The following is a 25,980-nucleotide window of genomic DNA, read 5'->3' as shown; positions in this document are numbered from 1 at the left end:
ACACTACCCTCTTTATCGCTGCTCTTTGAAGGCACAATGTCTTTTTACCTTGTCTACTTTTAAGACTTTTCTCTTTGTGGCTGGTTTTATGTGGTTTTACTATATTGCACTTAGACGTGGGTTTCTTTATATTTACTTAGCTTAGAATTGTAACTCTTCTTGAATCTATAGCTAGTCATTTTTAAAAATAAATGGGAAAATTCCAAGATATAGTTTCTTTAGATACCACTTGTTTTCTCTCATCTCTACTCTCCTTCTGAACTTCCAAATGTGTGGGATTGCACTTTTCACCAGTATCACGTCTCTTATCATGTCCATTATTGCATTTTCCAATGTTTTATCAATGCTTTAGTTATATTTTTCCTTTTGCTTTTTCTTCCAGCTTACTAATTTCTTGTCAGTTATGTCTATGTGCTGTTACATTCATATATTTATATATTAATTTCAGTTGTAGCGCTATTTTTTTTTTTTTACAATTTTCACTTCTCTGCTGAAATCTTGTCATTTAAGGTTTTATAGTTCTGATATTCAATCTATTGTGGGGCTGTATTTTTTTAATTGGGTTTCAATTAATTCTTGTTTTACTTTGATTGAATTCCAGACATTGGGTATGAAAAACTGTAGTGATAACTTGATGCTATCTTCCTCTTGCAATGATTTGTATTTGCTTTGGTAAAATGTGAGATTTGGGGAAGCTCATTTTCATACAACCTGCAGTTGGACTGAGCCTCAGTCTATGAGAGGGATGGCTCGTTTTTGTTCACCTTTACTGTTAGGATATAGTTCTTTTTTTTTTCTGCAAATTTAACTTTTTTTAAAAAAAATTGGAGAACAGTTGCTTTGCGATGTTGTGGTGATCTCTGCCGTACATCAGTGAGAATCAGTCTAATTATATAAATATCCCCTCCCTCTTGAGTCTCCCCCCTCCCCCACTGCCCCCCCTCTGAGTAGTCACAGAGCGCCAGACTGGACTCCTGGTTCACGCAGCAGCTTCCTGCCGTTCTCCGTCTCACACGTGGTAGTGTACAGATGTCAGCACCACTTTCTCAGTTTCTCCTGCCCACTCCTTGCTCCGCTGTGTCCATCAGGCAGTTCTCTACATCTAGTCTCCATTTCTTCTCTGTAAATACGTTTATCAGTACTATTCTTCTAGATTTCATATATATGAGCTAATAAACAATGGAATATTACTCAGCCATAAATAGGATATAGCTTTTATAAGGATCATAATAGGAAGTCCTGGGTGTCTATGAGCTTCTGGTGGGCGTGAATTCCAATTATTGCCTTCATAATTCTTTAAGAATATGAGAAGCTCTGAAGTTTCTTAACACTTTTCTGTTGCTTGCAATTCAGAAAATGCGTCTGCAGGAAAAGCTATGCTAGAAGTCTGTATCATCTCTTGGTTTCAATTCTGGAATCTTGGTTCCTTAAGTCCCAGCTCCCTGAAGTCCTAAATTTCCAATACCTTCAAACAGATGATGTTTTAAAATTTTGGCTTGCTTCTGTTTATTCTTTGTAGAAGGCTAGGACTTCAAGAACTTAGTTTTTAACTGCTGGAAGTGGAAACCCTCCTATTTCCATATTTCCATCAAAATCATTCTCCTTCTATATAGCTAACCTTTTCCCCAGCCTCCAATTGTATATTTTCAACTGCCCAAGAGACATCACCACTTTAATATCTCATATCAATCTCAAACTCAACTATGCAAAATGGAACTTATCACTTTATCCAATCCTGCTGTGTCTTCTGCATTTTGTATACAAAAACTGAGAGGCATTTAAGACTATTTTCCCCCTTAATACCTTATTTTTAATCAGTCAACAAAACTAAACTTGTCCTTTTTTCTCTGCTTGTTTGAGTCATTGCAGTAATTATCTATTACTCTTACCCACAGTCTACTTGATCTTACCAAATTTTCCTTTTTAATGCATTTCCCTCTATTTATGACTTTTTTCTCAGGTGCTTAAAAGTGCTTCAGTGGTTTTGCACTATCTGCAAGACATATTTCAACACGTTAGTCACAAATCTTTGATAATTTGACTCTATCATCTGGTCTCTTCCTACTTTTCCAACTTTTACTCTTGACCTATTTCTCCCTGTCATTATGTTTTAATGATACATATTTATTTTAGCTATTAGAATATGCTATGATCTTTTTCACATTTTTTTCTTTTTTTTTTTGCATGAACTAATCTTTTCATTTCAAATGTCTGTCACCTTTCAATCTGCTCGGTAAACTGTGATTAATCCTCTGCTCAGAGGTCACATTCTTCAACTTTATTCCTTCCTATTTCCCAATAAAAGAATCATTATCTTTTTTCTTATGTTTTTCTCATATTTATGTTAATGTGTCACACTACAGTATTGATTTTTTAACTGTTTGGTTCCTTCCTTAAAAACTCTTTGTGATGAGGCACCTCATTAATTTTTGATACTACAAAGTTTAATATACTTGTTGGTACATTGTAATCACTCAATGTGTGTAAGATAAGCACTAAAATTCTTAGAACAACAAAATCTTCTTTTGTATTATTAGATAACAATTGATGAAGCTTGCGAGACAAGGTAGAAAACAAACAAAAACCAGCAGCACTTAAAAGAGAGCTACACATACTCACTGGCATGATCAATATTGCTGAGCAAGGCTTTCTGAAGTTCTTTCCCATATTTGAAGGAAGGATGACTGAAGTCACAACAGATCCTTGGGAAATATTTCTTAGTATGGAAGAGCAGCCTGTTGCTTTGAAGAGCAACTGAACAGGTGATCCAAGCAATGAAAAGAATAAGAAGCAAGGGGGAACAAAAGGGAAGAAAGACAGCAGACACTTTTAGGGCGGAAAGGAATTTTAATGAGGAGAGGAGCAGTCAATGAAGGGGCTGAATTGGATGCCTTTTGATTTGTACTTTGTTCAGGTAGCTAGCTCAGGTAGAAGAACTCAGACTGAAATGTACCCTTTACTCATAGAATCAGAATCTTAAGTTATTTAAAATTTCCGTGAGAGTTATACAAGATCGTGGTCCAAGTCTGTGTAGCTTGCACTCTAGAGACAATCGCAAATCTTTTAAATGGTCTCTTACAAAAGCTCCATTAGGAAGAGTTGACAGCTATTCAGTGTACCTAGAGAATAAATTTTTCCTTGTGATAATATTATATTTAATTGGGGAAAAAGCTTTCCAACTGGAGCCTACAAAAATATGTGCAAAGAATTTTCTTGAATACTGAAAAGGAAAATTCACCTTGTTTCATGTTTTCTTTTGCACAGAATCTGTGGGCTTTGTAGCAGCTTTGTTACACAGATATATCATTAGGGCCCACATCAGGTAAGAGCACCAGGAAAATTCTCACATTTCTAAAGTTTCTAAAAAGCATCTTCAACTTCCTCTGTGTCAGCTGCAGGAATATCTTCTTTTTTGCGACACTGAAAAAAAATTAACATCTTAAAAATCACATTATGATTCCTAAAATCATACAGATAGTAAATACTTAGTTTTTAAAAATACAAGCAATAGTGATGTTTATAGAACAAAATGTTAAGGTGCCATTTGTCCTCTTTTGGTTTCATCTCTATCTCAACCCACTCTCTTAATTGCTACTGAATCACATATAACTTTTGGTGTACTCCCAGACTTTTAAAATAAAATATTCGTGGTCTTCTACAACATCAACAAATGCCAGCACTCCAAAAGTCACCCTGTCATGACGTTCCCAATTATTACCCATTCCTTTCCTCTGAAAGTAATGCCCTTTGCACTTACAGGTAATCCATCCTTTCTCTTCTTTCTAATTCTACCACTAGCTTCCAGCCCTCCCTCTAAACATTATAGTTTAGATTTAGTTTTGCCCGATTTCAAACATTCTGTGAGTAGAGTAAAAAGTATGCATTCTTTTGAATTTACCTTTTAACAGTCAGGATCATTATATGAGATTGATCTGTGTGGTTAAGTGTAGTTATTCCTCATTTTAATCACCATGTAGAATTTTATTCTCAATATATTCACCACTCACTGAATGCATTTCCACTTCAGGACCATTATGAATAATACTGATATATATATGTTCATTTTTTTCCCTGGAAGTTTATCTTGCTACATGTTTACACACATTTCTGTTGAGTTCATAATAAGTTACTGATAGGGTATGCCTATCTTAACCTTCAGTAAATAATGCCCCAAAGATTTTCAAAGTTGTTGCAGTAACTTATACTCCAACTAGGAGTGAGAAATTTCATTTATACACAGTCATTACCATCACTTAAAACTGTACTCTGAAGTAGTCATTCTGTTAGGCAATTAACACCTCATCGCAGCTCTATTCTAATGTTATTATTGGAACCGCTGGGTTTAGGCCTGACCGCTTGCTGCGTGTTTTCTGTATGTGTCACGAGTTTTATGGTCCTCCTTTACTTGTTTTTTGAAATAAAATACTTTCTATGTATTATTTAAATTTCTTTGTTCGTTTTATTTTATTATAATTTTGGGAATTTTCCTAGTCATTGGTCAGGGGTTACAGTATGCATTTTACCTTATCACAACCTGCTTCAGATGAAAGCTAATTTAATTCCAGTGAGATACAGAAGCTTTGTTCGAATGTGGCTACATTCCTTCCCCTTCCTATGTGGTGTTACTGCCACACGTATCACATCTACATATGTGACATGGAGAAGGAAATGACAACCCACTTCGATGTTCTTGCCTGGAAAATTCCATGGATAGACAAGCCTGGAGGGCTACAGTCCATGGGGCCGCCAAGTGTCAGACATGAGCGTATGTTGTGTAACCAATGATATAGTGTTATAATTATTGCTTTTATAATCTTACCTCTTTTAAAACTTCATATAAAAAAAGAAAACATATATATTCACGGACTAACAGTTGGCAAACCTCAGCACATGAGCCAGATCTGGCCCACTGCCTGTTTTATAAAGTCTGACGGACACAAAGCAGCACCTATTCATGTAAACACCGTCCACGGCCGCTTTCATTAAGTGAAACTGAGTAGCTGGGGCAAATGGAATTCATGTTGGTGATATACACAAACTTAAAATAAGGAGATGATCTTGGATTAATTGGGTGAGCTCAATGTGGTTTATGCGATTGCCTTTTAAGTTAGTTAAGAAAGAACAAATGACATATTTAGACTACTTTTAAAATAGTCATCTGCATGATTCCCTTTCTTGGTGCTCTTTCTCCGTGTGTATTTGAGTCCCACCTGGTACTATTTCCTTTTAGTCTGAAGAGCTTCCTTTGCTGTTTCCTGTAAGGAAGTCCTGCTGGCCTCGCGTCCACAGCCATTGCTCATCTGTCTGTCTTCATTTCACAGTCACTTGTGAAGGGTAGTTTTGAAGGATATAGAATTCATGCGTGACTGTTCTTTCCTTCCAGCACTGTAATATGCTTTCCTACTACTTTAAGGCCTCCATTGTTTTTGATGAGTTAGCGGTTAATCTTATTATGGATTACACTTACCCTGCACATGAAGTCATTTTTCCTTGCTGCTTTCAAGACTTTCTCCTATTAGTTTATTTCTGAAGAATCTAGGAGTGCATCTCTGTGTTTATCCTGAGATCACTGAGCCTCTTAGACGGATGCATGCTAAGTTGCTTCAGTTGTGTCTGACTCTGTAATCCTATGAACTATAGCCTGCCAGGCTTCTCTGTCCATGGGGTTCTCCAGGCAAGAATATTGTAATGGATTGCCATTTCCTTTTCCAGGGGATCTTCCCAACCCAATTGAACCTGTGTCTTAAATGGACAGAATAATATTTTTCCTCAAATATGGGAAATTTGGGGCCATTATTTTTCCATTTTCCCCTCATTTCCTCCTTTCTGGTATTCTTATTATGCATATATGAGTGCAGTAGATGGGGTCCCCCACAAACCTCTGAGGCTGTTTATTTTTCTTTTTTTTTTCACTTCTTTAGACTGGATGATCTATACTGTTCTACCACATTTGCAGATTTTGTCTTCTGCTGACTCAGATTTGCCCTTGGGTTTTTCATTTCAGAAAGGATGTCAGTCCTGAGTATTCATTGGAAGCACTGAGGCTGAAGCTCAAACTTCAATACTTTGGCCACCTGATGCAAAGAACTGACTCATTTGAAAAGCTCCTGATGCTGGGAAAGACTGAAGGTGGGAAGACAAAGGCACAACAGAGGATGAGATGGTTGGATGGCACCACTGACTCAATGGACATGAGTTTGAGTGAACTCCGGCAGTTGGTGATGGACAGGGAGGCCTGGCGTGCTGCAGTCCATGGGGTCACACAGAGTCAGACTGAGCGACTGAACTGAAGTGTGCATCTTCAGGCCTGGCTGGCTGTCAATCTCTTGCCCCAACGGTGTTGTAATCTCAGTTAGGCCAGGTGTCAGACTGGCTTTTCCAGATTGTTTGCAACTGAAGTCACCATCGTTTTAATAATACCCTTAGTCATAAAAATTTCTTTGCTCTACTCCAAGTAAAAGCAGCCCTCTGCAGCAGTGAGACTGCTGGTCCTCACAGTCTGGCTCACCCAGGTAAATTTCTTCAAAATGGAACTTGGAGTTGAGGGGACAAGTTGGAAGGAACTGGAGCAGCCTCAAGTTGAACTGTCACAGACACCCACTGCTCTTGCCCAGGGTTTACTAAGTTTTTTAAAGTAAACACTTCTCTGTTCTGTTGTTTAGTCACCAAGTTGTGTCTGACTCTTTTTGACCCGATGGACTGCAGCATGCCAGACTTCCCTGTCCTTCACCACCATTGCTCAAACTCATGTCCACTGAGTTAGTGATGCCCTCCAACCAACTCCTCCTCTGTTACCCCCTTCTCTTCCTGCCATCGATCTTTCCTAGCATCAGGGTCTTTTCCATTGAGTCAGCTCTTTGCATCAGGTGGCCAGAGTATTGGAGCTTCAGACTCAGCATCGGTCCTTCCAATGAGTATTCAGAACTGATTTCCTTTAGGATTGGCTGGTTTGATCTTGTTTATTTTTGTTTTAATATTGTTTCATGTATTATCTTTCTAATTTTATAAACAGAAAAAAATAGAAAGTGAAATATTTTATTAGTACCAAACATTATATCAGAACACTTTATCTCCTCATAAAGTGTACTTACTAGAAATTACATCTCTAGTTTTGCCAGCAAGTTAAATGAAACACTTACCAGACCAACACAACCAAAGATTGTGTATGTGAATGCCATAGACACTTCCAGTGAGTAGAAGCTCAGTAAGACACGTGAAATTTCTCTCCCAAGTTTCTGAAATCAGAAAATAGGGATACATTTTGCATTCTTATCTTTTTAAACACTTAGAAAAATTTTGATTGAAGTATAGTTAATTCACAGTGTAGAGGTAGTTTCAGGTGTACAGCAGTGATTCAATTATACACACATATGTACGCATATATGTACACGTGTGTGCCTCAGTGGTGTCCGACTCTATGCAGCTCCATGGACTGTAGCCTGCCAAGCTCCTCTCTCTGTGGAATTTTCCAGGCAAGTATACTGGAGCCGGCTGCCACTTCCTGCTCGAGGGGATCTTCCTGAGCTCCTGCACTGGCAGGCAGATTCTTTACCACCAGCTCCACCTGGGAAGTGGTGTACATATATATATATATATGCACACAGTGTACACAGTGGTGTACATATATATATACACAGTGTACACAGTGGTGTACATATATATATACACAGTGTACACAGTGGTGTACATATATATATACACAGTGTACACAGTGGTGTGTATATATATATACAATTCCCTGTTGGTTACCTACTTTATATATAGTAGTGAATATTTGCCAATCCCAAACTCCTAATTTATCCTGCACTCCTCCCTTTGGTACTCTGGTACTCTAAGTTTGTTTTTGATGTCTGTAAGTCTATTTCTGTTTTTTAAATAAGTTCACTTGCATCTTTGAGATGAACATACAATTTTTACTCTTCAATTTTTAAATGTACTGCCTCACACTGATTGATTTGCAGATATTCAAAAATCCTTGCATCCCTGGGACAAATTCCACTTGATCATGGTGTATGATCTGCTCAATGTATTGTTGGATTTGGTTTGCTAGTAGTTTGCTGAGGATTTCTGCATCTACTTTCATCAGCCATACTGGCCTGTAATTTTCTTTTCTGTGGTATCTTTGTCTGGTTTTGGTATCAGGGTGATGATGGCCTCATAGAATGAGTTTGAAAGTGTTCCTTCCCCTGCAATTTTTGTAATAACTTCAGAGGACTAGGTGTTAACTCTTCTCTAAATGTTAGACTTCACCTGTGAAGTCGTCTGGTCTTGGACTTGTTTCTTGGAAGTTTTTAAATCACAGAATCAATTTCAGTTCTTTTAACTGGTCTGTTCATATTTTCTATTTTTCTTTCAGTCTTGGGGGATTTTGCCTTTCTAAGAATTTGTCCATTTCTTCTTGGTTGTCCATTTTATTGGCATATAGTTGCTTGTAGTGACTAGCAGCTCACGGGCCTCTGTATGTCTGGGGATCAGTTGTAACTTCTTTTTTTTTCTAATTTTATTGATTTGGGCCCTCTCCCTTTTTTGTTGTTGTGTCTGACTAAAGTTTTATCAATTATTTTGCCCATATTTTCAAAGAATTAGCTTTGCATTTCATGGACCATTTCTACTGCTTTCTTAGTCTCTGCTTCACTTTCTTCTGCTCTGATGTTTATGATTCCCTCCCTTCTGCTACCTTTGGTTTTTATTTGTTCTTTCTCTAGTTGCTTTAGGCATAAGGTTAGTTGTCTGAGACTTTTCTCACTTCCTGAGGCAACCCTGTGCCACGATGAGCTTCCCTCTTTGACTGCTTTTGCCCTGTCCCATAGGTGTCTGATTATCCTGGTTCTGCTTTCATTTGTCTCTCAGGCTATTTTATCTCCTCCGTGATCTGTCGGTTGCTCAACAGAGTATTGTTCAGCTGCCACATCTGTGTTTTTTGCAGTATTTTTCTTGACGCTGTTCAGTCTCTAAGTCGTGTCTGAGTCTCTGTGACCCCGGGGACTGCAGCATGCCACGCTCCCCTGTCCTTCACTCTCTCCCAGAGTTTGCTCAAATTTATGTCCACTGAGTTCTATGATGCTATCTAACCATCTCATCCTCTGGCATCCCCTTTTCCTTGTGCCTTCGATCTTTCCCAGCTACAAGGTCCCTTCCCAAAGAGTTGGCTCTTTGCATCAGGTGGCCAAAGTATTGGATCTTCACCTTTAGCATCAGTCCTTCCAATAAATATTCAGGGGTGATTTCTTTTAGGATTGACTGGTTGGATTGCCGTGCAGTCCAACAGACTCTCAAGTTCTTTACGGTCCAACTCTCACCTCTGTACCTGACTACCAGAAAACCCAGAGCTTTAACTATACAGATCTTTGTCAGCAAAGTGATGTCTCTGCTTTTTAATATACTGCCTAGATTTGTCATAGCTTTCCTTCCCAAGAGCAAGCATCTTTTAATTTCATGGCTGCAGTCACCATCTGCAGTGATTTTGGAGCCCAGAAAATCAAGTCTGTCACTGCTTCCACTTTTCCCCTTTCTATTTGCCATGAAGTGATGGGACTGGATGCCACGATCTTAGTGTTTTGAATGTTGAGTTTTGAGCCAGCTTTGTCACTCTCCTTTTTCACCTTCATCAGGAGGCTCTTTAGTTTCTCTCCACTTTTTGCCATTAGAGTGGCAACATCTGCATATCTGAGGTTGTTGATATTTCTCCCAGCAATCCCGATTCCAGCTTGGAATTCATTCAGCCTGACATTTCACATGATGTGCTCTTCATGTAAGTTAAACAAGCAGGGTGGCAATGCACAGCCTTGTCATACTCCTTTCCAAACTTTAACTGGCCCGTTGTTCCATGTCTGGTTCTGCTTCTTCTTGTAGCTTATTACTGACCTTATAGCTGGAATAGATGACTGATGGACATGATTTGAGTTTTCCTGAATTTATCGAGGCTGGCTTTGTGGCCCAGCATATAATCTCTCCTGAAGAATATTCCATATGCACTTGGAACGAATGTATGTTCTCCTGCTTTTGGATGGAATACTGTACAAATACCAGTTAAGTCCATCCAGCCTAATGTGTCATTTTAAAGCCTGTGTTTCCTTATTGGTTTTCTGTCTAGATGGTCTGTCCACTGATGAAAGTAGGGTGTTAAGTCCCCCATTATTATTGGGCTTCAGTCAATTTCTCCTTTTATGTCTGTTTACATTTGCCCTATATATTGAGGGGCTCTATGTTGGGTGCATATATATTTACAATTATATCTTCTTGGACTGATCCTTTGATCACTATGTGGTACCCTTGTCTCTTAGAGTAGTCTTTATTTTGAAGTCTATTTTGACTGGTGTGACTATGGCTACTCCAGCTTTCTTTTGATGCCCATTTGCATGGGACCCCCTTTTTCATCCTCTCACTTGCAGTCTGCATGTGTCTCCAGGTCAGGGGGCCTCTGATAGACAGCTTATATAGGGATCTTGTTTTTTTATCCATTCGGCCAGTCTATTTCTTTTGCTTGGGTCATTTAATCTACTTACATTATACATGGTTGAAGTTGCTGATCTCTTTATTCCCAGCACATGTGAGATACCCTTCATGTGTATTAACACTTCCTTCCTCTTCAGTTACTGGTTTTGATATCATATTTGTGTGTGGATTGTTTCCTACCTTTACTATATGTTTGACTTTACCATGAACTTTCCCATTTTGTAATCTTCTTGTTTCCAGTTGTGGACTTTTCTTTTCTGCCTGGACAGATTCCTTGAGCATTTGTTGTAAAACTGGTTTGGCGGTGTTGAATTCTTTTACTTTTGGTTTTCTGTGAAGTTTTTGATATCTCCATCCTCAAATCTTAACATGAGGCTTGCTGGGTAGAGAATTCCTGGTTGTAGGTTTTTCCCTTTCATCACTTTAAATATATCATGTCCTGCTCAGTTGATAGCTTTATGGGGATTCCCTTGTGTATAATTTGTTGCTTTTAATATCTTCTCTTTATCTTTACTTTTTGTCAATTTGATTACTATGTGTCTTGGCATGTTCCTCCTTGGGACTCTGCCCTTCCTGGTCTTGGGTGACAAGTTCTCTTTCCCATTTTAGGGAAGTTTTCAGCTTTTATATCTTCAAGTATTTTCTCAGGCCCTTTCTTTCTTTGATGGGACCCCTACAATGCAAATGTTGGTGCATTTGATGTCTCAGAAGTATGTTAACCTGTCCTCATTTTTTTTTTTTTCATTCTTTTTTCTTCTTTTCTATGGCACTGATTTCTACTACTCTGTCTTCCAGCTCACTGATCCATTGTTTTGCCTCATTTATTTTGCTTTTGATTTCTTCTAATATATTTTTCATTTCAGTTATTATATTCTTCAACACTTTATATTTTCTAACTCTTTTGTTAAAAACTTTTCCCTCTGTGCATCCTTTCTTTTCCTGAGTTCTTGGATCATTTTTACAATCATTATTTTGAATTCTTTCTTGGGTAGACTGCCCATCTCCACTTCACTTAGTTGTTCTTCTGAGGTTTTGTTTTTCATCTGGAACATGTTCCTTTGCTGTCTCATTTTGTTTAAACTTCTTTTATTTTTATGAATGTGGTAGGTTACATTTCTCAGTCTTGGAGATCCTCTGTAGGGGATAGATTATGTAATCCAGAAGTACATCCCTCTCTCATCATCCAAGGGCAAGGGATCAGCTGGTCCCAAAATAGTTTCTGATCTGTTTGTGGACTCATTTCTTCAGGCTGTGGAATCAGTTTCCTTGCTTCTGGTGTCTGCCCTTTGGGGGGTTAAGCTGATTTACAGGCTCATGCAGCCTTCCTGGCAGGATGAGTTGGTGTCTACCCACTGGTTGGTGGAGCTAAGTCTTGGCCCTCTGTGTAGGACTGTGTCCAAGGGCTATGGGCTCAGAATGTCTTTGGGAAGCCTGGGGTTGTGTGTCAGCCTCCTTAGCTGTTTGGCTGGAAGTATGCCAGAACTGGAGCCTACAGGCTGCTCAGTGGTGCCAGGTCTTGGTGCTAAAGACCCAAGCCAGACGTCTGCCTCAAGGAGAGTTCATACAGATGGATACTCCGAGATGTCTGCCACCCACTTTTATGACCTCAGAGGGAACAGCTACTCCTTGCTTCCCTAGGAGGCCTGCCAGGACCGGCAGGCAGGTCTGACCCAGGTCCCATGAAGTCGTTGCTTTTGTCCTGGGTCCTGGTGCTCGCAGGCCTTGCATATTCCCCCGAAGAGTGGAGTATGATTGCCCCAGTCCTGTGAAGCTCCTGTAAGCAGCCCTACTGGGCTTGAAAGCCAAATACTCTGAGGGCTCCTCCTCCTGATGCAGCCCCTAGGCTGGTTAGCCTGATGTGAGGCTTAGAGCTCTGACTCCTGTGGAGAACTTGTGATATATTCTCCCGTCTGTGGGCCGCTCACCTTGGAGGTGTGAGATCTGATTATATCATGAGTATGCCCCTCCTAGTGTCTAGTTGAGGTTTCTTCTGTGCGTCTCTTCTCTTTTAGTAAGCACGAGTCTTTTTTTTTATCCACAGTTGTTCAGCAGTGATTTTGTGATTTTGGTGTGCTTTTGAGAGGAGGTGAGCTCAAGTTCCTTCTCCTCTGCCGTCTTTTCTCCTTCAAGTTTAAAGTTTTAAGATGCCTAAAGATCTTGAAAACTATGTTTAAATATGTAGGGATGACAGAGACCTGCCCTTCACATCTAGGAAGTCATTCACATCTAGGAAGGCTTCATAAGTCTTGAGCCAAGTCACAGCACCAAAAAAGTGCTCAGTCCTTGTGTAGTTCTCTTAGCTAAGAATCTGGGCAAACCTGAGGAAGTGGACAGGAAGCACAAGAAGACTGGCGCTTTGCTCAAGTCACAGAAAAGCCTAGTGGATGCAGTGACTTTACCTGCATTATTATCTTTAGTAAGTGCAGATGTGTTCTTAGAAGGAGCTCCTAATATGACAGTCAAGGAAAAGATGGGAAGTAGAAGACTAAATAAGCTTCTCTCAGCACTTGATTTCCTGAGGCATTCCTACTCCTGTGCCTTCTGCTTCACTTTCCTACTTTCATTCCCCCAGTTAGTTATCTACCGCTTTAATTCTTGATCTTCGTCTCTCAGCAGTCTTGTCTCAACTCTTGCAACTCTTCATTTTCATTCTATTCACTACAGTCTCTGGTATAGCTCACTACCCAAGCTCATCAGTCAACAAGATATGGCTCATGTCTCCAATGATAAGAACATTACCAAGAGATTTTATTGAACACCAAGCAATTCTCATCATTAAAACAGCTATTATTACAAATACTTAAATTTACATGTGTAAAAATCTCACATAGAAATTGCCAGAGTATCAGACAGAAGAATCAGTTCAGTTCAGTTCAGCTGCTGAGTCGTGTCTGACTTTTTGTGACCCCATGGACCACAGCATGCCAGGCTTCCCCGTCCATCAACAACTCCCAGACCTTGCTCAAACTCATGTCCATCGAGTCAGTGATACCATCCAACCATCTCATCCACTTCTCCTCCTGCCTTCAGTCTTTCCCATAGATAGAAGAATGAGTAAATTCAAAATGAGAACATTTTACTTAGAAGTATAAGGTGATTGTGATTCTGAGATAAACACAGCAGATACCTTTCGTTGCTACTGGAAAGATACTTCCAACTACATATGAGGATGAATGATTTGGTGCTAAGCCTGAAAATAAACGTAGTGCTTGTGCTGGCTGTGAAAAGACACGAATGAAATACTGATCTAGATAAAATAACATCACAATTCTCTCTCTTTCAATTCCTTCACCTTTCCCCTTCTCTTTTTCTGGGTTTATTTAATACCTTTTATATGCAAGAAATTATTGGGTGGTAGCCATTAGATGGTAAGAATGAAATGACAAAGTTCCTGATTTCTCAGTTTATATTCCAGTAGAAAATACAGAAGGAAAATATAAGGTTATATATGATAAGGTTAAAGATGTCAAAATGGATTAAAAACTTGCTCAATAATTACAGAGGACAAGAGACTCATCTAAAGTCATTCACATCTAGGAAGCCTTCATAAAGAAGTAGGACATTTGAAATAAGGACTAAGAAAACTGAAGGAGGAAAGCAAGAATAGTCCAGGCAACTTTAATCTACCTGTTTCTCTATAACCTATTTTGTTTAAGACAGAATTTAATAACATAAATTGGGACAAAAATAATTAAGAAATGGAGACACTAAAAAATAAACCCAAACTATATAGCATATGACCTACAGTTTGATAATGTGAGCAAAAAACTAAGTGCAAGAATGCACATAACATTTTTTGAGAAAATTATAAAACAAGTTTAACAGAAGTAAAGTGTTCATTCAAGATGATATTAACAAGAAAATAAAGAAAAGGCTGCAGTGGGTTTGAAATAGCAAAGTAAAGAATTCTCATTTAATTTTATCGACAGAAAGATAGTCATGGCGCTTTAGCTGGAAAGCACTTGCGGCCGTTTAGCTGGCAAGACTGTAGAAAGGAATTTTGCCCTCCCTCCTCAATTTCAGACAAAGTCTTCTCCTAAAAGTGGAAAGTTGTGTATCTGAGAAAAACAATAGGAAGTATGACTGAGTTCTCAACATATGATTTAAGCCTCTAAATTCAGCTTAAGTCAGTAAGTGCCCCTTTTTCTGGAAGTCAATTTGGGTTGTATTTCTTGTCTCAACCAAGTGATCCTTAATTAGTAAAAATTTAACTAAATGATAGGCAGTAGTTGGTAACTGGGAAGACAGTGTAAAGCTAAGGGTGAGGTTTAGTTCAAGGTTTTGAGACTAGGATATCGAAATAAGAGAGTCTCGCAATACAGTATTTTTCAGGAGGCAAATATTTTATATTTTATGTATGCAGAGCTTGAAATGATGGCAATAGAAACAAATTCAAGTAGAAAAGTCATTAGAATGTTAGAACAACAGGCTTGGCATCTGGGGGAGACAGAGCAGTTAACTAACAGATATGTGATAGGATTTTCTCCACTTATACTAGGAAGAGGGAAGTTACTTGTTCAAGGGGTTACACACAGTGAGCATGAAAGGTACTGTCTGAATAAAGGCAGTTTATTGGTTTTGGATTTATTGTATGAGAAGTATTTTTCAGAGGCATGAACTTTCAGGGACAGCTGAACCTACATGAGAACACTGATGACTTGTTCAGTTTGTGAATTTAGTCAAGCCACTAGTTTATGTTAGAAAAGCTGGCATTTAGAAAATCTTGTGAAATATTGGCTGCCTTAGAAACTGTTCAGTTCAGGTCAGTTCAGTTCAGTCGCTCAGTTGTGTCTGACTCATTGCAACTCCATGAACCGCAGCACGCCAGGCCTCCCTGTCCATCACCAACTTCTGGAATCTACCCAAACCCATGTCCATTGAATCGGTGATGCCATCCAACAATCTCGTGCTCCGTCGTCCCCTTCTCCTCCTGCCCTCAATGTTTCCCAGCATCAGGGTCTTTTCCAATGAGTCAGCTCTTCCCATAAGGTGGCCAAAGCATTGGAGTTTCAGCTTCAGCATCAGTTCTTCCAATGAACACCCATGACTGATTTCCCTTAGGATGGACTGGTTGGATCTCCTTGCAGTCCAAGGGACTCTTAAGAGTCTTCTCCAACACCACAGTTCAAAAGCATCAATTCTTCAGCGCTCAGCTTTCTTCACAGTCCAACTCTCACATCCATACATGACCAATGGAAAAACCATAGCCTTGACTAGATGGACCTTTGTTGGCAAAGTAATGTCTCTGCTTCTTAATATGCTGTCTAGGTTGGTCATGACTTTCCTTCCAAGGAGTAAGTGTCTTCTAATTTCATGGCTGCAGTCACCATCTGCAGTGATTTTGGAGCCCAGAATAATAAAGTCTGACACTGTTTCCACTGTTTCCCCATCTATTTGCCATGAAGTGATGGGACTGGATGCCATGATCTTAGTTTTCTGAATGTTGAGCTTTAAGCCAACTTTTTCATTCTCCTCTTTCACTTTCAACAAGAGGCTCTTTAGTTCTTCTTCACTTTCTGCATAAGGATGGTGTCATCTGCATATCTGAGGTTATTAATATTTCTCCCAGCAATCTTGATTCCAGCTTGTGCTTCCTCCAGCCCAGCATTTCTCATAATGTACTCTGCACATAAGTTAAATAAGCAGGGTGACAATATACAGCCTTGACATACTCTTTTTCTTATTTGAAACCAGTCTGTTGTTCCATGTCCAGTTCTAACTGTTGCTTCCTCACCTGCATATAGATTTCTCAAGAGACAGGTCAGGTGGTCTGGTATTCCCATTTCTTTCAGAATTATCCACAGTTTATTGTGATCCACACAGTCAAAGGCTCTGGCATAGTCAATAAAGCAGAAATAGATGTTTTTTCTGGAACTCCCTTGCTTTTTCAATGATCCAGCAGATGTTGGAAATTTTTTCTCTGGTTCCTCTGCCTTTTCTAAAGCCAGCTTGAACATCTGGAAGTTCACGGTTCATGTATTGCTGAAGCCTGGCTTGGAGAATTTTGAGCATTACTTTCCTAGCGTGTGAGATGAGTGCAATTGTGCGGTAGTTTGAGCATTCTTTGGCATTGCCTTTCTTAGGGACTGGAATGAAAACTGACCTTTTCCAGTCCCGTGGCCACTGCTGAGTTTTCCAAATTTGTTGGCATATTGAGTGCAGCACTTTCACAGCATCATCTTTCAGGATTTGAAAGAGCTCAACTGGAATTCTATCACGTCAACTACCTTTGTTCATAGTGATGCTTCCTACGGCCCACTTGACTTCACAGTCCAGGTGAGTGTGAGTGATCACACCATCGTGATTATCTGGGTTGTGAATATCTTTTTTGTATAGTTCTTCTGTGTATTCTTGCCACCTCTTCTTAATATCTTCTGCTTCTGTTAAGCCCATACCCATTTCTGTCCTTTATTGAGCCCATCTTAACATGAAATGTTCCCTTGGAATCTCTAATTTTCTTGAAGCGATCTCTAATCTTTCCCATTCTATTGCTTTCCTCTATTTCTTTGCATTGATCACAGAGGAAGACTTTCTTATCTCTCCTTGCTATTCTTTGGAACTCTGCATTCAAATGGGTATATCTTTCCTTTTCTCCTTTGCTTTTTGCTTCCTTTCTTTTCACAGCTATTTGTAAGGCCTCCCCAGATAGCCATTTTGCTTTTTCACATTGCTTTTTCTGAGGAATGGTCTTGATTCCTGTCTCCTGTATAATGTCACCAACCTCCAACCATAGTTCATCAGGCACTCTGTCTATTAGATCTAATCCCTTAAATCTATTTCTCATTTCCACTGTATAGTCATAAGGGATTTGATTTAGGTCATACCTGAATGGTCTAGTGGTTTACTCCACTTTCTTCAATTTCAGTCTGAATTTGGCAATAAGGAGTTCGTGATCTGAGCCACAGTCCGCTACCAGTCTTGTTTTTGCTGACTGTATAGAGCTTCTCCATCTTTGGGTGCAAAGAATATAATCAATCTGATTTTGGTGTTGACCATCTGGTGATGTCCATGTGTAGAGTCTTCTCTTGTGTTGTTGGAAGAGGGTATTTGCTATGACCAGTGCATTTTCTTGGCAAAACTCTATTAGCCTTTGCCCTGCTTCACTCTGTACTCCAAGGCCAATTTGCCTGTTACTCCAGGTGTTTCCTGACTTCCTACTTTTGCATTCCAGTCCCCTATAAAGAAAAGGACATCTCTTTTGGGTGTTAGTTCTAAAAGGTCTTGTAGGTCTTCACAAAACTGTTCAACTTCAGCTTTTTCAGAGTTACTGGTTGGGGCATAGACTTGGATTACTGTGATACTGAATGGTTTTCCTTGGAAACGAACAGAGATCATTCTGTCATTTTTGAGATTGCATCCAAGTACTGCATTTGGGACTCTTTTGTTGACCATGATGGCTACTCCATTTCTTCTGAGGGATTCCTGCCTGCAGTAGTAGATATAATGGTCATCTGAGTTAAGTTCACCCATTCCAGTCCATCTTAGTTTGCTGATTCCTAGAACGTCGACGTTCACTCTTGCCATCTCCTGTTTGACCACTTCCAATTTGCCTTGATTCGCGGAGCTAACATTCCAGGTTCCTATGCTCTTTACAGCATCGGAACTTGCTTCTATCACCAGTCCCATCCAGAACTGGTTGTTGTGGATCAACGGGCTGCGACGGCGCAGGAGTGGCCTACAGAAGCTACTTCACGTCCAAGATCAGGGGCAGCGGCTGAGGAGACACCCCCCATACAAGGTAAGGAGCAGTGGCTGTGCTTTGCTGGAGCAGCCGTGAAGAGATACCCCACGTCCAAGGTAAGAGAAACCCAACTAAGATGGTAGATGCTGAGAGAGGGATTAGAGGGCAGACAGACTGAAACCCCAATCACAGACAACTAGCCAGTCTGATCACACGGACCACAGCCTTGTCTAACTCAATGAAACTAAGCCATGCCGTGTGGGGCCACCCAGGATGGGCGGGTCATGGTGGAGAGGTCTGACAGAATGTGGTCCACTGGAGAAGGGAATGGCAAACCACTTCAGTATTCTTGCCTTGAGAACCCCATGAACAGTATGAAAAGGCAAAAAAAGATAGAAAATGTAGGTATATAATTTTATGATGCCTCTAGGAAAAGATACTGTATATAAGTTGATTTTGTGTAATTAATCACAAGTAAAATTGAAATTTTTATGTTTGGGAGATTGTGAAACTGATCATTAGTACTGAGTTCATGTCAGATAAGTTTGGTATACAACAGTTTGTAATACTGTTTGCAAAAGGTAGTGAGTGAGTTAGTGAGTGAAAGTCGCTCAGTAGTGTCTGACTCTTTTCAACCCAATGGACTGTACAGTCCATGGAGTTCTCCAGGAGAGAATACTGGAGTGGATCGCCGTTCCCTTCTCTAGGGAATCTTCCCAAACCAGGGACTGAACCCAGGTCTCCAGTATTGAAGGTGGATTCTCAAAGTCTTGGCAATTATGCCGTATCTTAAACTAAGATTATAAGCTTATGAGTAAGACGGGTAAGTTGAAATAACTTGAAACAATTCTATACTTACTAATTCTATCCCTCCCCATCTCTGCCCCTGCAGTTATAATGGAAGATTTATAGATTTGAATTTCCAGGGCCAATGGAAATTTTCTTATAGTTTACAGGGAAATCTAATGCATGCTTATTTAAATCAAGACACCATTCATGACTGACAATCTATTTGCAGGTATTACTGTGTCTCCTCTCACTATCTTATTGTCTTCTAGACTTTTGTTTTCCATGTTTGGATTCTTTCCTCTGATTCCTCCATCCTTCCTTTATGATATACTGCAGGTATGGAGAGAGGGTATATAGGGGAGGAGGACATTTATCCCTTATCTGTAATGACCCTTCTACTCAGATTATCTTAAGTTAAAATTTCCAAATTGTTATTTGTTTTGTTCTGTTATTAAATAACAAAGAGGAGCTCCACTCCAAACTGTTCTCATTTTAAATGGAATATAATATAGTAAATTGCTATATTACTAAAGTCTTTTGCAGCACTAATACTGTGATTCTGAATCTAAAGTCAACACAACTGAAATAAATCTATTATAGTATCAGTAAAGATATTCACATTTATTGGAGATGTTACTATCTTAGAAATATGGTTATTTCTCTAGTACAAAGTATGTGATTAGACAGTTAATTAAATGGAAGCAATGCAGATTCATGCACATTTGGCATTTGAGGCCTAAAGTAAAATTCATGTGAGATACAAAAAACAGGCTACAAATGAAAATATCTACATTAAACTAGAAATGAGTAGCTTTATACAATTCCAACCATATGCATCAATAGCAGAATTCTTTTGCTGATTTTGGGAAAGGTTTTAAGTCTTGGATTATACTTTTCTTTCTTTAAGAGAATAATCCTAACGTGTGTGGGGGGGGCGGTGTATGTGTATCATTTAAGTCTTAAGATTTTTACTTAATTTTCATTGGGCATGTCAGGAATTCAAACATCCTATTAGTATTTACAAAAAATATGTTAAGAGTAATTTTTTAATTAAAACTTTCAGTTGAGAGGTTACTACTAAATCAAAGAATTTCATGGATATGAATTAAAGCTTTATTTTACCTCCTAAGGTTTTAAAACCTCCGAAAAGAATAATTTTGAAATTAAGATGTTCCCACAGAATTGGTCACTTACCGCTTGTCCATAATTCCTGTATGACACAGACTCAAAAGTAGACAACTCAACTACTGTTAGAATCATTGAAATAATTGCAACAATTATGCATAAGATGTTCATAAGCATAGCACAGGTAAGCTAAAAAGAAGATATAGAGTACATTTATTATACTCAGAATAAATGATATTGTTAGTTTGTATTACTGAAAAAGGAAATCTAGGTAAAACTTTGATCTAGCTTCTGTAGCTTCAGAAGTGTTGGCATGCTTGCCATTAGCATGAAACCCTTCTCTGATTTATATGAAACCTGATTAACTTGGAGTAAATATCAAAACATCTTCATACCAATAAGCATAAATCTTCCATTTGGGCTCAAAAATATTATATTTTACAATCTTCTGAGTCATTTGGAAGAAAGCCTTATGATATATGATTTGAACAAAAGGAGTTCCACATCAAAAAGAAAAAAAAGATGGAAAATGACTGCTTGTAGAAACAGGCTGAATAGGATTCAATTAACTTTAATCCAGGGTTTTAATTCTCTAGGGAAATCCATCAACATCTTTGGATATTAGTTTTTTATCTCTACAATCACAAGAGTACACTAATTCATCTCTAAGGTATCTTTTAGCTCTGAGATTCTAAGATTATTTTCCTTCCCAATATCTTTCTACCTATAATATAGATGGATCTTTATTTTGAACAGATTTTCTATTTTGTTACAAGGTACAATTGTGTTCCCAAATTAGAGTTAGGAAAATGAAGTTTTACAAGAGTATTATGTCTATTTATAAACTCATTGAGTTCTATTAAATTTTTTGCTAACAGTAAAATTCATATAAGGTTAAAAAAAGGTATAACACCAAACCAAAGAAACAAAAGACCTCTATACTTAAACTTAGAAACCTTTATATGACTCTAATACAGCATATCTGTCTACATTAAATTATATGCTCCTAGATTTTCATTTAGCGCCTTCATCTGTTTTACAGACAGGGTAGATTCCTTTATTGTTTAGATGCCCACTCTGTTTTCATTAAAACCTACTTAGCTTTGTGCCAAGTGATTTCTAGGGCACACTAAACATTTTAACGTACCTGGCGCTGAGACGGATGCCTTGTTGCTCTTATTATGGAGATTCCTGAAATGATAAACTGAATATAAAAACACATATTTATAAATACTCATTGATAATGCTCATCAACTTAAAATATATTTTAAACAATTCCCTCTTCTAAGTCAATTATTTTTAGAATAGTCAGAGTAGAATAATATAAAGAAGTTTCAGTACAAGGGGTTAGGACAAATTTACATCTATAGTAATGAAGATAACAGTAGGATCACTAATAATAGAAACATACAAGGGACAGTGTGCATAACTCAGACAGTGGGATGTAGAATATGCCAAAGATGACTTAAACAGTCCTGAATCAGGGACCAAATTTGCTTGTATCTGCACATGCTTCCGAAACTCAATTCTTACTTCTAAGGCTATACTTCTGACTGAGATGCTATTACTGATTATGATTACTGTGTATATATCCAGATATGAAAAAGTAGTCCATGAATCTATATTCCAACTTGTGTTTGTACAAAATATATCTCTTAATTGAGACTGTAGCCATTATTAAGGTAACAGATGTTATTCCTATTTTTGCCTTTATTTTATAAAAAGAAGTTCCATTATTTCATACCAGGCTACTTTGTCTATTTCCCAGAAGTGTAAAGCTATGCCATATTGTTTGAAAGTGGGCTGCACAATCCCTTTGAAATATTCCTTTTGTCTTATCTGTTTTAATGGCTTTGACAAAGATCTAAGTTAAAGGCTAATTTGTAGAAAAAAAGTATTCATACTACACCCCATATACAGGAAGGCCACACTTGAGGTTTACTAACTACTGGAGGATCACTTAAGTGTACATACTCAGCACTTCATTCTGTAGCAAAACTGAGATTTCCAAGGAGGCAAAGTGCAGGTAACAACTAGTTCAGAATACAAAGTGAAAACACCCTGTGAATTTTAAACTAGTGCTAACTAGATTACCAAACTATGTGCTTTACGAAAGGCCTTTCAAAGTTTATGACCTAAATGAGAAACTTTGAATTAAATTATATTTAATTGAAATTTTACATAACTTAATATAGGTAAAACTATGATATTTTTATAACATGATGATTAGAAACACCAAAGGACAGCAATCATCTATCTGAATTTTACCCGCAAATTCACTATTTTTCTCCTATTGTTTTCAAAGGCAGCGCTTTGACATCTGTAAGCCAACACACAAAAGCAGAAGCTCTCCTAAAGGCGTCTTGCTCCTTTACAGCCCTAGCAAATGGCGGCATCTGATCTACTGCCCTCTACCATCGGTTCTAAGCACGGGTAAGTGGTTCCCTTGTTCCTTCCAACCACGCTCTCTCCTCCAGCTTTGAATCAGATGTCATCAGATGCCATCACCCACTGTCCCCTCTGGTTGGCGTCATCTACTGACCCCCTACCTCGGTAACTCTTCTTTCTGCGTGCTTAGTCACTCAGGCACCTCCAGCTCTTTGCGACCCCATGGACTGCAGCCCGCTAGGCTCCTTTGTCCATAGGGATTCTCCAGGAGAACCCAAGAATACTGGAGTGAGTTGCCACGCCCTCCTCCAGGGGGTCTTCCCAACCCAGTGATCCAACCCGCACCTCTTACATTGCCAGGCGGATTCTTTACCACTAGCACCGCCTGAGAACAGTAACACCTCTCAAGTCTCCATGTTAATTATCCCACTTTGTCCACCAACTCAGTTTTAATAATAAGTTTACAGTTTTAATAATAATTTTACAATTCTAATAATCCACTGACCCCATGTGGATCTATAATCTGAGCCCCTTACTTCTTTGTTATATTCTCTCCTTTACCAGTTTAAATTCTATGACCAGCTATTAAAAACGCTCGCTTTTTACATTCTCAACTCCTCTGCACCTTTCTTGATCACAGTTGTGTGGACAGGCCAAAATCTTGATTAAACACAGTTCTCCTTCTTCCAGGCCTGCGCCCGCGCGGCTGAGCATGGCCTGAGACAGATGCACGTAACTGTCTTGAGGCATCTCACTGTGCAACCATGTTCCAGAAGCTCGAGTCGTTGATGCTGCATGAAAGTCACGCGGCTTTTCCACAATCCATGCACACTCTCGTGTTTCCTAGGTGACCATTTCCTCATTCTTTCCTCTCACATCAACCAACCAATCCATTCTCCATTCACACTCTCAGAGCAGGATCCTGCTTTCTAATTGACTGAAACAGTTGAGGCCATCAGAAGGGAAGTTCCACAAGCTCCCAATATCCAATGGCCTGAAAGTTGTACATTTTCTCTGTTCCTCTACCTTCTTTCCTGTTACCTGCCGTGACACTATTTGCATTAAGGGTGGATAATCCTTTTGTTGGGGGCTGTCCTTTGCATTATAGAATGTTCAGCAGCATCCTTGATTTGACCACTGGATGTATAGCCCTTAGCTATGAAAACGGAAAATGTTACCACCAAATGTCCTCTGAGGGGAAACATCACCTCTAGCCGAGAACCACTGCTAGAGGAGAGCTATCCAGGCTGCTGTTTGTGTGTTGAAAGGCGTTCACTGCTTACGTCTACGTCCATGATTCTAATAACCTGCCCCATCACTTGTCTCATGTCTCATCGACTTCTTCTGGTTCAGTCCCCTCAACAAAAGACATGGAGCATCTCACTGAAACAAAAGGCTAACCCTCTCCCGACTCAAGCTTCCCTCAGCAGCCTCACCCCTCTACACCACAGCACACCAAAACCCTCGCACAAACTGCCTGTAGCTGCTGTCTCTAAGTCCTCTCCTTTCATTAGTTTCTGCACCGACTCCACTTAGGCTTTTGCCCCACCTCCCTCTGAAACTATCTGTCAAGCTTACCATTGGCCTTCATATTGCTAACTCCAATGGCCAATTCTCAGCCCTTCTCTGATTTGACAACATAACAGAATTAATATATTTGGTCTTTCCCTCTTCTTTGTTTACTTGACTTCCAGGATGTCACACTCTCCAGACCTTCCTACTACTTTATGGCTATAAGAAGCCACAGAAGAGCGCAGGTGATGACAAATTTAAAAAAATGTGTGAATATAGACTCATTGTATGAGGGCCCTAAGGCAAAGACCTTAACATGAAAATTAACCACGCTAATGGAGATTGTGCTTACAATTCTGTAACTGTATAGATATGTTAACATATCTAAGGACAATGCAGCCTATGGTTGTCATTATGTATTCAGTCCTATATCAATGTGTCTTATAACAGCACTGGTAAGTTAAAGGTGCTCAGTAAATATTTGTTTAAAAAAAGGCATCTGACTTTGAATTATCAGTATAGAATTTAGTTACTTAACTCTCCTGAAAATTTCAGAAACTCTTCCTATGTTCTACTAGTGGCATGAATACTATTTACTGAATGATTAAATAAAAAAATGTATTCTACTCACAATAATTGCCCATAAAAAACATCCTGTTTTATAAGTTATCGGTTCGTATGTCCCAAAGACGCCTTTAATCTGTCCCATATACAAAATCAATACAAGATACCACATGAGAACACAAAAGATGCCAATCATGATCTGGATAGCCTGTGGGGAGAGAACGCTGTTAGTGCTGAAGCCATGTGATCGTAACAATTCCAACAAGCGCTAACAATAAAAAAAAACAAAGTTTTTACAAAAAACGGTAGTAACTAGAAGTGCACGCGACCATGAAACTCCTGGCTTGGTTCGTCTAAAAAGAGGCCCTAACCAGGAAGTACTGAGGTCTGCCCAACAGAAATAAGCCATACTTGGGGCATCAGACTGTTGGAGAGAAATTCTGGTGAAGTCTCCCATGAGAAAGTTGACAGTCTGACTCTGCTGCTGGCTATCCTCTCTATCAACAAATGACATGTCAGGAGAATACTGAGGGTACTTCTTTTCATTCAAGGCACACTTGATATGGATCTTGTTCACAAGCATGCTGAGATGAGGTAGAGTCAACACAGAGATACAAAGAATACCGAACGTAGACTTACTTGCTCAAGGTCTTTCTGTTGGATAGGGGATAGGTTAGGGTCAGGGAGAATTATTACTCAACTTCAGTTTGTAAAAAGGCAATTATAATCCCAGTAAATATGTACCAGTAAATTTCTGAATTTATATATAAACTTAATATTTCAAATACTAAATCACATTTTTAATCACTCTTTAAAGATTCCAGATGATACATTATTTTCACTTTCATTTTCATATAAACTTTAATAGGAAGCTATTTAATGTTTTACGTTTGGTAGTTTCAGTTCTTGGCAAAGCATGTCATCTATGAAACACATAATGCAACTGATTAATATTAAAGGAGGTTAATATTCCTAATATTAATAGGAAGCTATTTAATGTTTTAAGTTTAGTAGTTTCAGCTTTTGTTTCTTTGTAAAGCAAGTGATCTATGAAGTACATAAATGCAACTGGTTAATATTAAAGCTGTGTTTTAGAGAAAAATTTTTGCATAGAAAACCCACTTTGGGGGGATAACAATCTTATGCATTTAGATTCAGACTTCAAGGTTTCCTCTGAGTCAGATTTGGAAGAACAACATCATTTTCAAAGGTTCTTTGGATTTGACTGGGAGAAAATCCTCTACTAGATCTCAAAATCCTTGAGATTTTGGTCTTCTGCATTACAGGCAGATTCTTTACCATAACTAAATAGAAATAGTACATGATGTTGAATTTAGTTAAAGTCTTACTTACCGCTAAAACAAGAGAATCTGCTGTAGAGACTTTTGAACAACATGCACATACAGCCATACTGCCAACATTTCCTCAGATGATTATGTCTCTAATCTCTGGTGATATCTCTATTA

General features: G+C 38.8%; 1 protein-coding gene across 1 annotated transcript; it reads right to left on the bottom strand.

The window, feature by feature from the left end:
- Window positions 1-2,724: 2,724 nt before the first annotated feature.
- Window positions 2,725-25,980, bottom strand: MS4A13 (membrane spanning 4-domains A13). The gene is made up of 6 exons (XM_040259475.1): window positions 25,868-25,980; window positions 24,582-24,722; window positions 21,198-21,254; window positions 20,120-20,239; window positions 7,140-7,235; window positions 2,725-3,420 (listed from the first exon to the last, which is right to left on the bottom strand). The coding sequence occupies exons 1-6, from the start codon at window positions 25,922-25,924 to the stop codon at window positions 3,361-3,363; spliced, it is 531 nt and encodes a 176-aa protein (XP_040115409.1). The 5' UTR covers window positions 25,925-25,980; the 3' UTR covers window positions 2,725-3,360.

This window comes from Oryx dammah, unplaced genomic scaffold (assembly GCF_014754425.2).
Source record: "Oryx dammah isolate SB20612 unplaced genomic scaffold, SCBI_Odam_1.1 HiC_scaffold_17, whole genome shotgun sequence".
NCBI lineage: Eukaryota > Metazoa > Chordata > Mammalia > Artiodactyla > Bovidae > Oryx > Oryx dammah.
Note: the sequence above shows the minus strand (reverse complement) of the source record. Positions and strands in the feature narration are given on the sequence as shown.

What these genes read in the sequence shown, in the direction of transcription:
- MS4A13 (XM_040259475.1), bottom strand. Translation starts at nt 25,924, where the DNA reads ATGGCTGTATGTGCATGTTGTTCAAAAGTCTCTACAGCAGATTCTCTT. An exon ending in CAGATTCTCTTGTTTTAGCG is followed by an intron (nt 24,723 to 25,867) that starts GTAAGTAAGACT and finishes CTCTCCCCACAG; the next exon opens with GCTATCCAGATCATGATTGG. An exon ending in GGCATCCGTCTCAGCGCCAG is followed by an intron (nt 20,240 to 21,197) that starts GTACGTTAAAAT and finishes TCTTCTTTTTAG; the next exon opens with CTTACCTGTGCTATGCTTAT.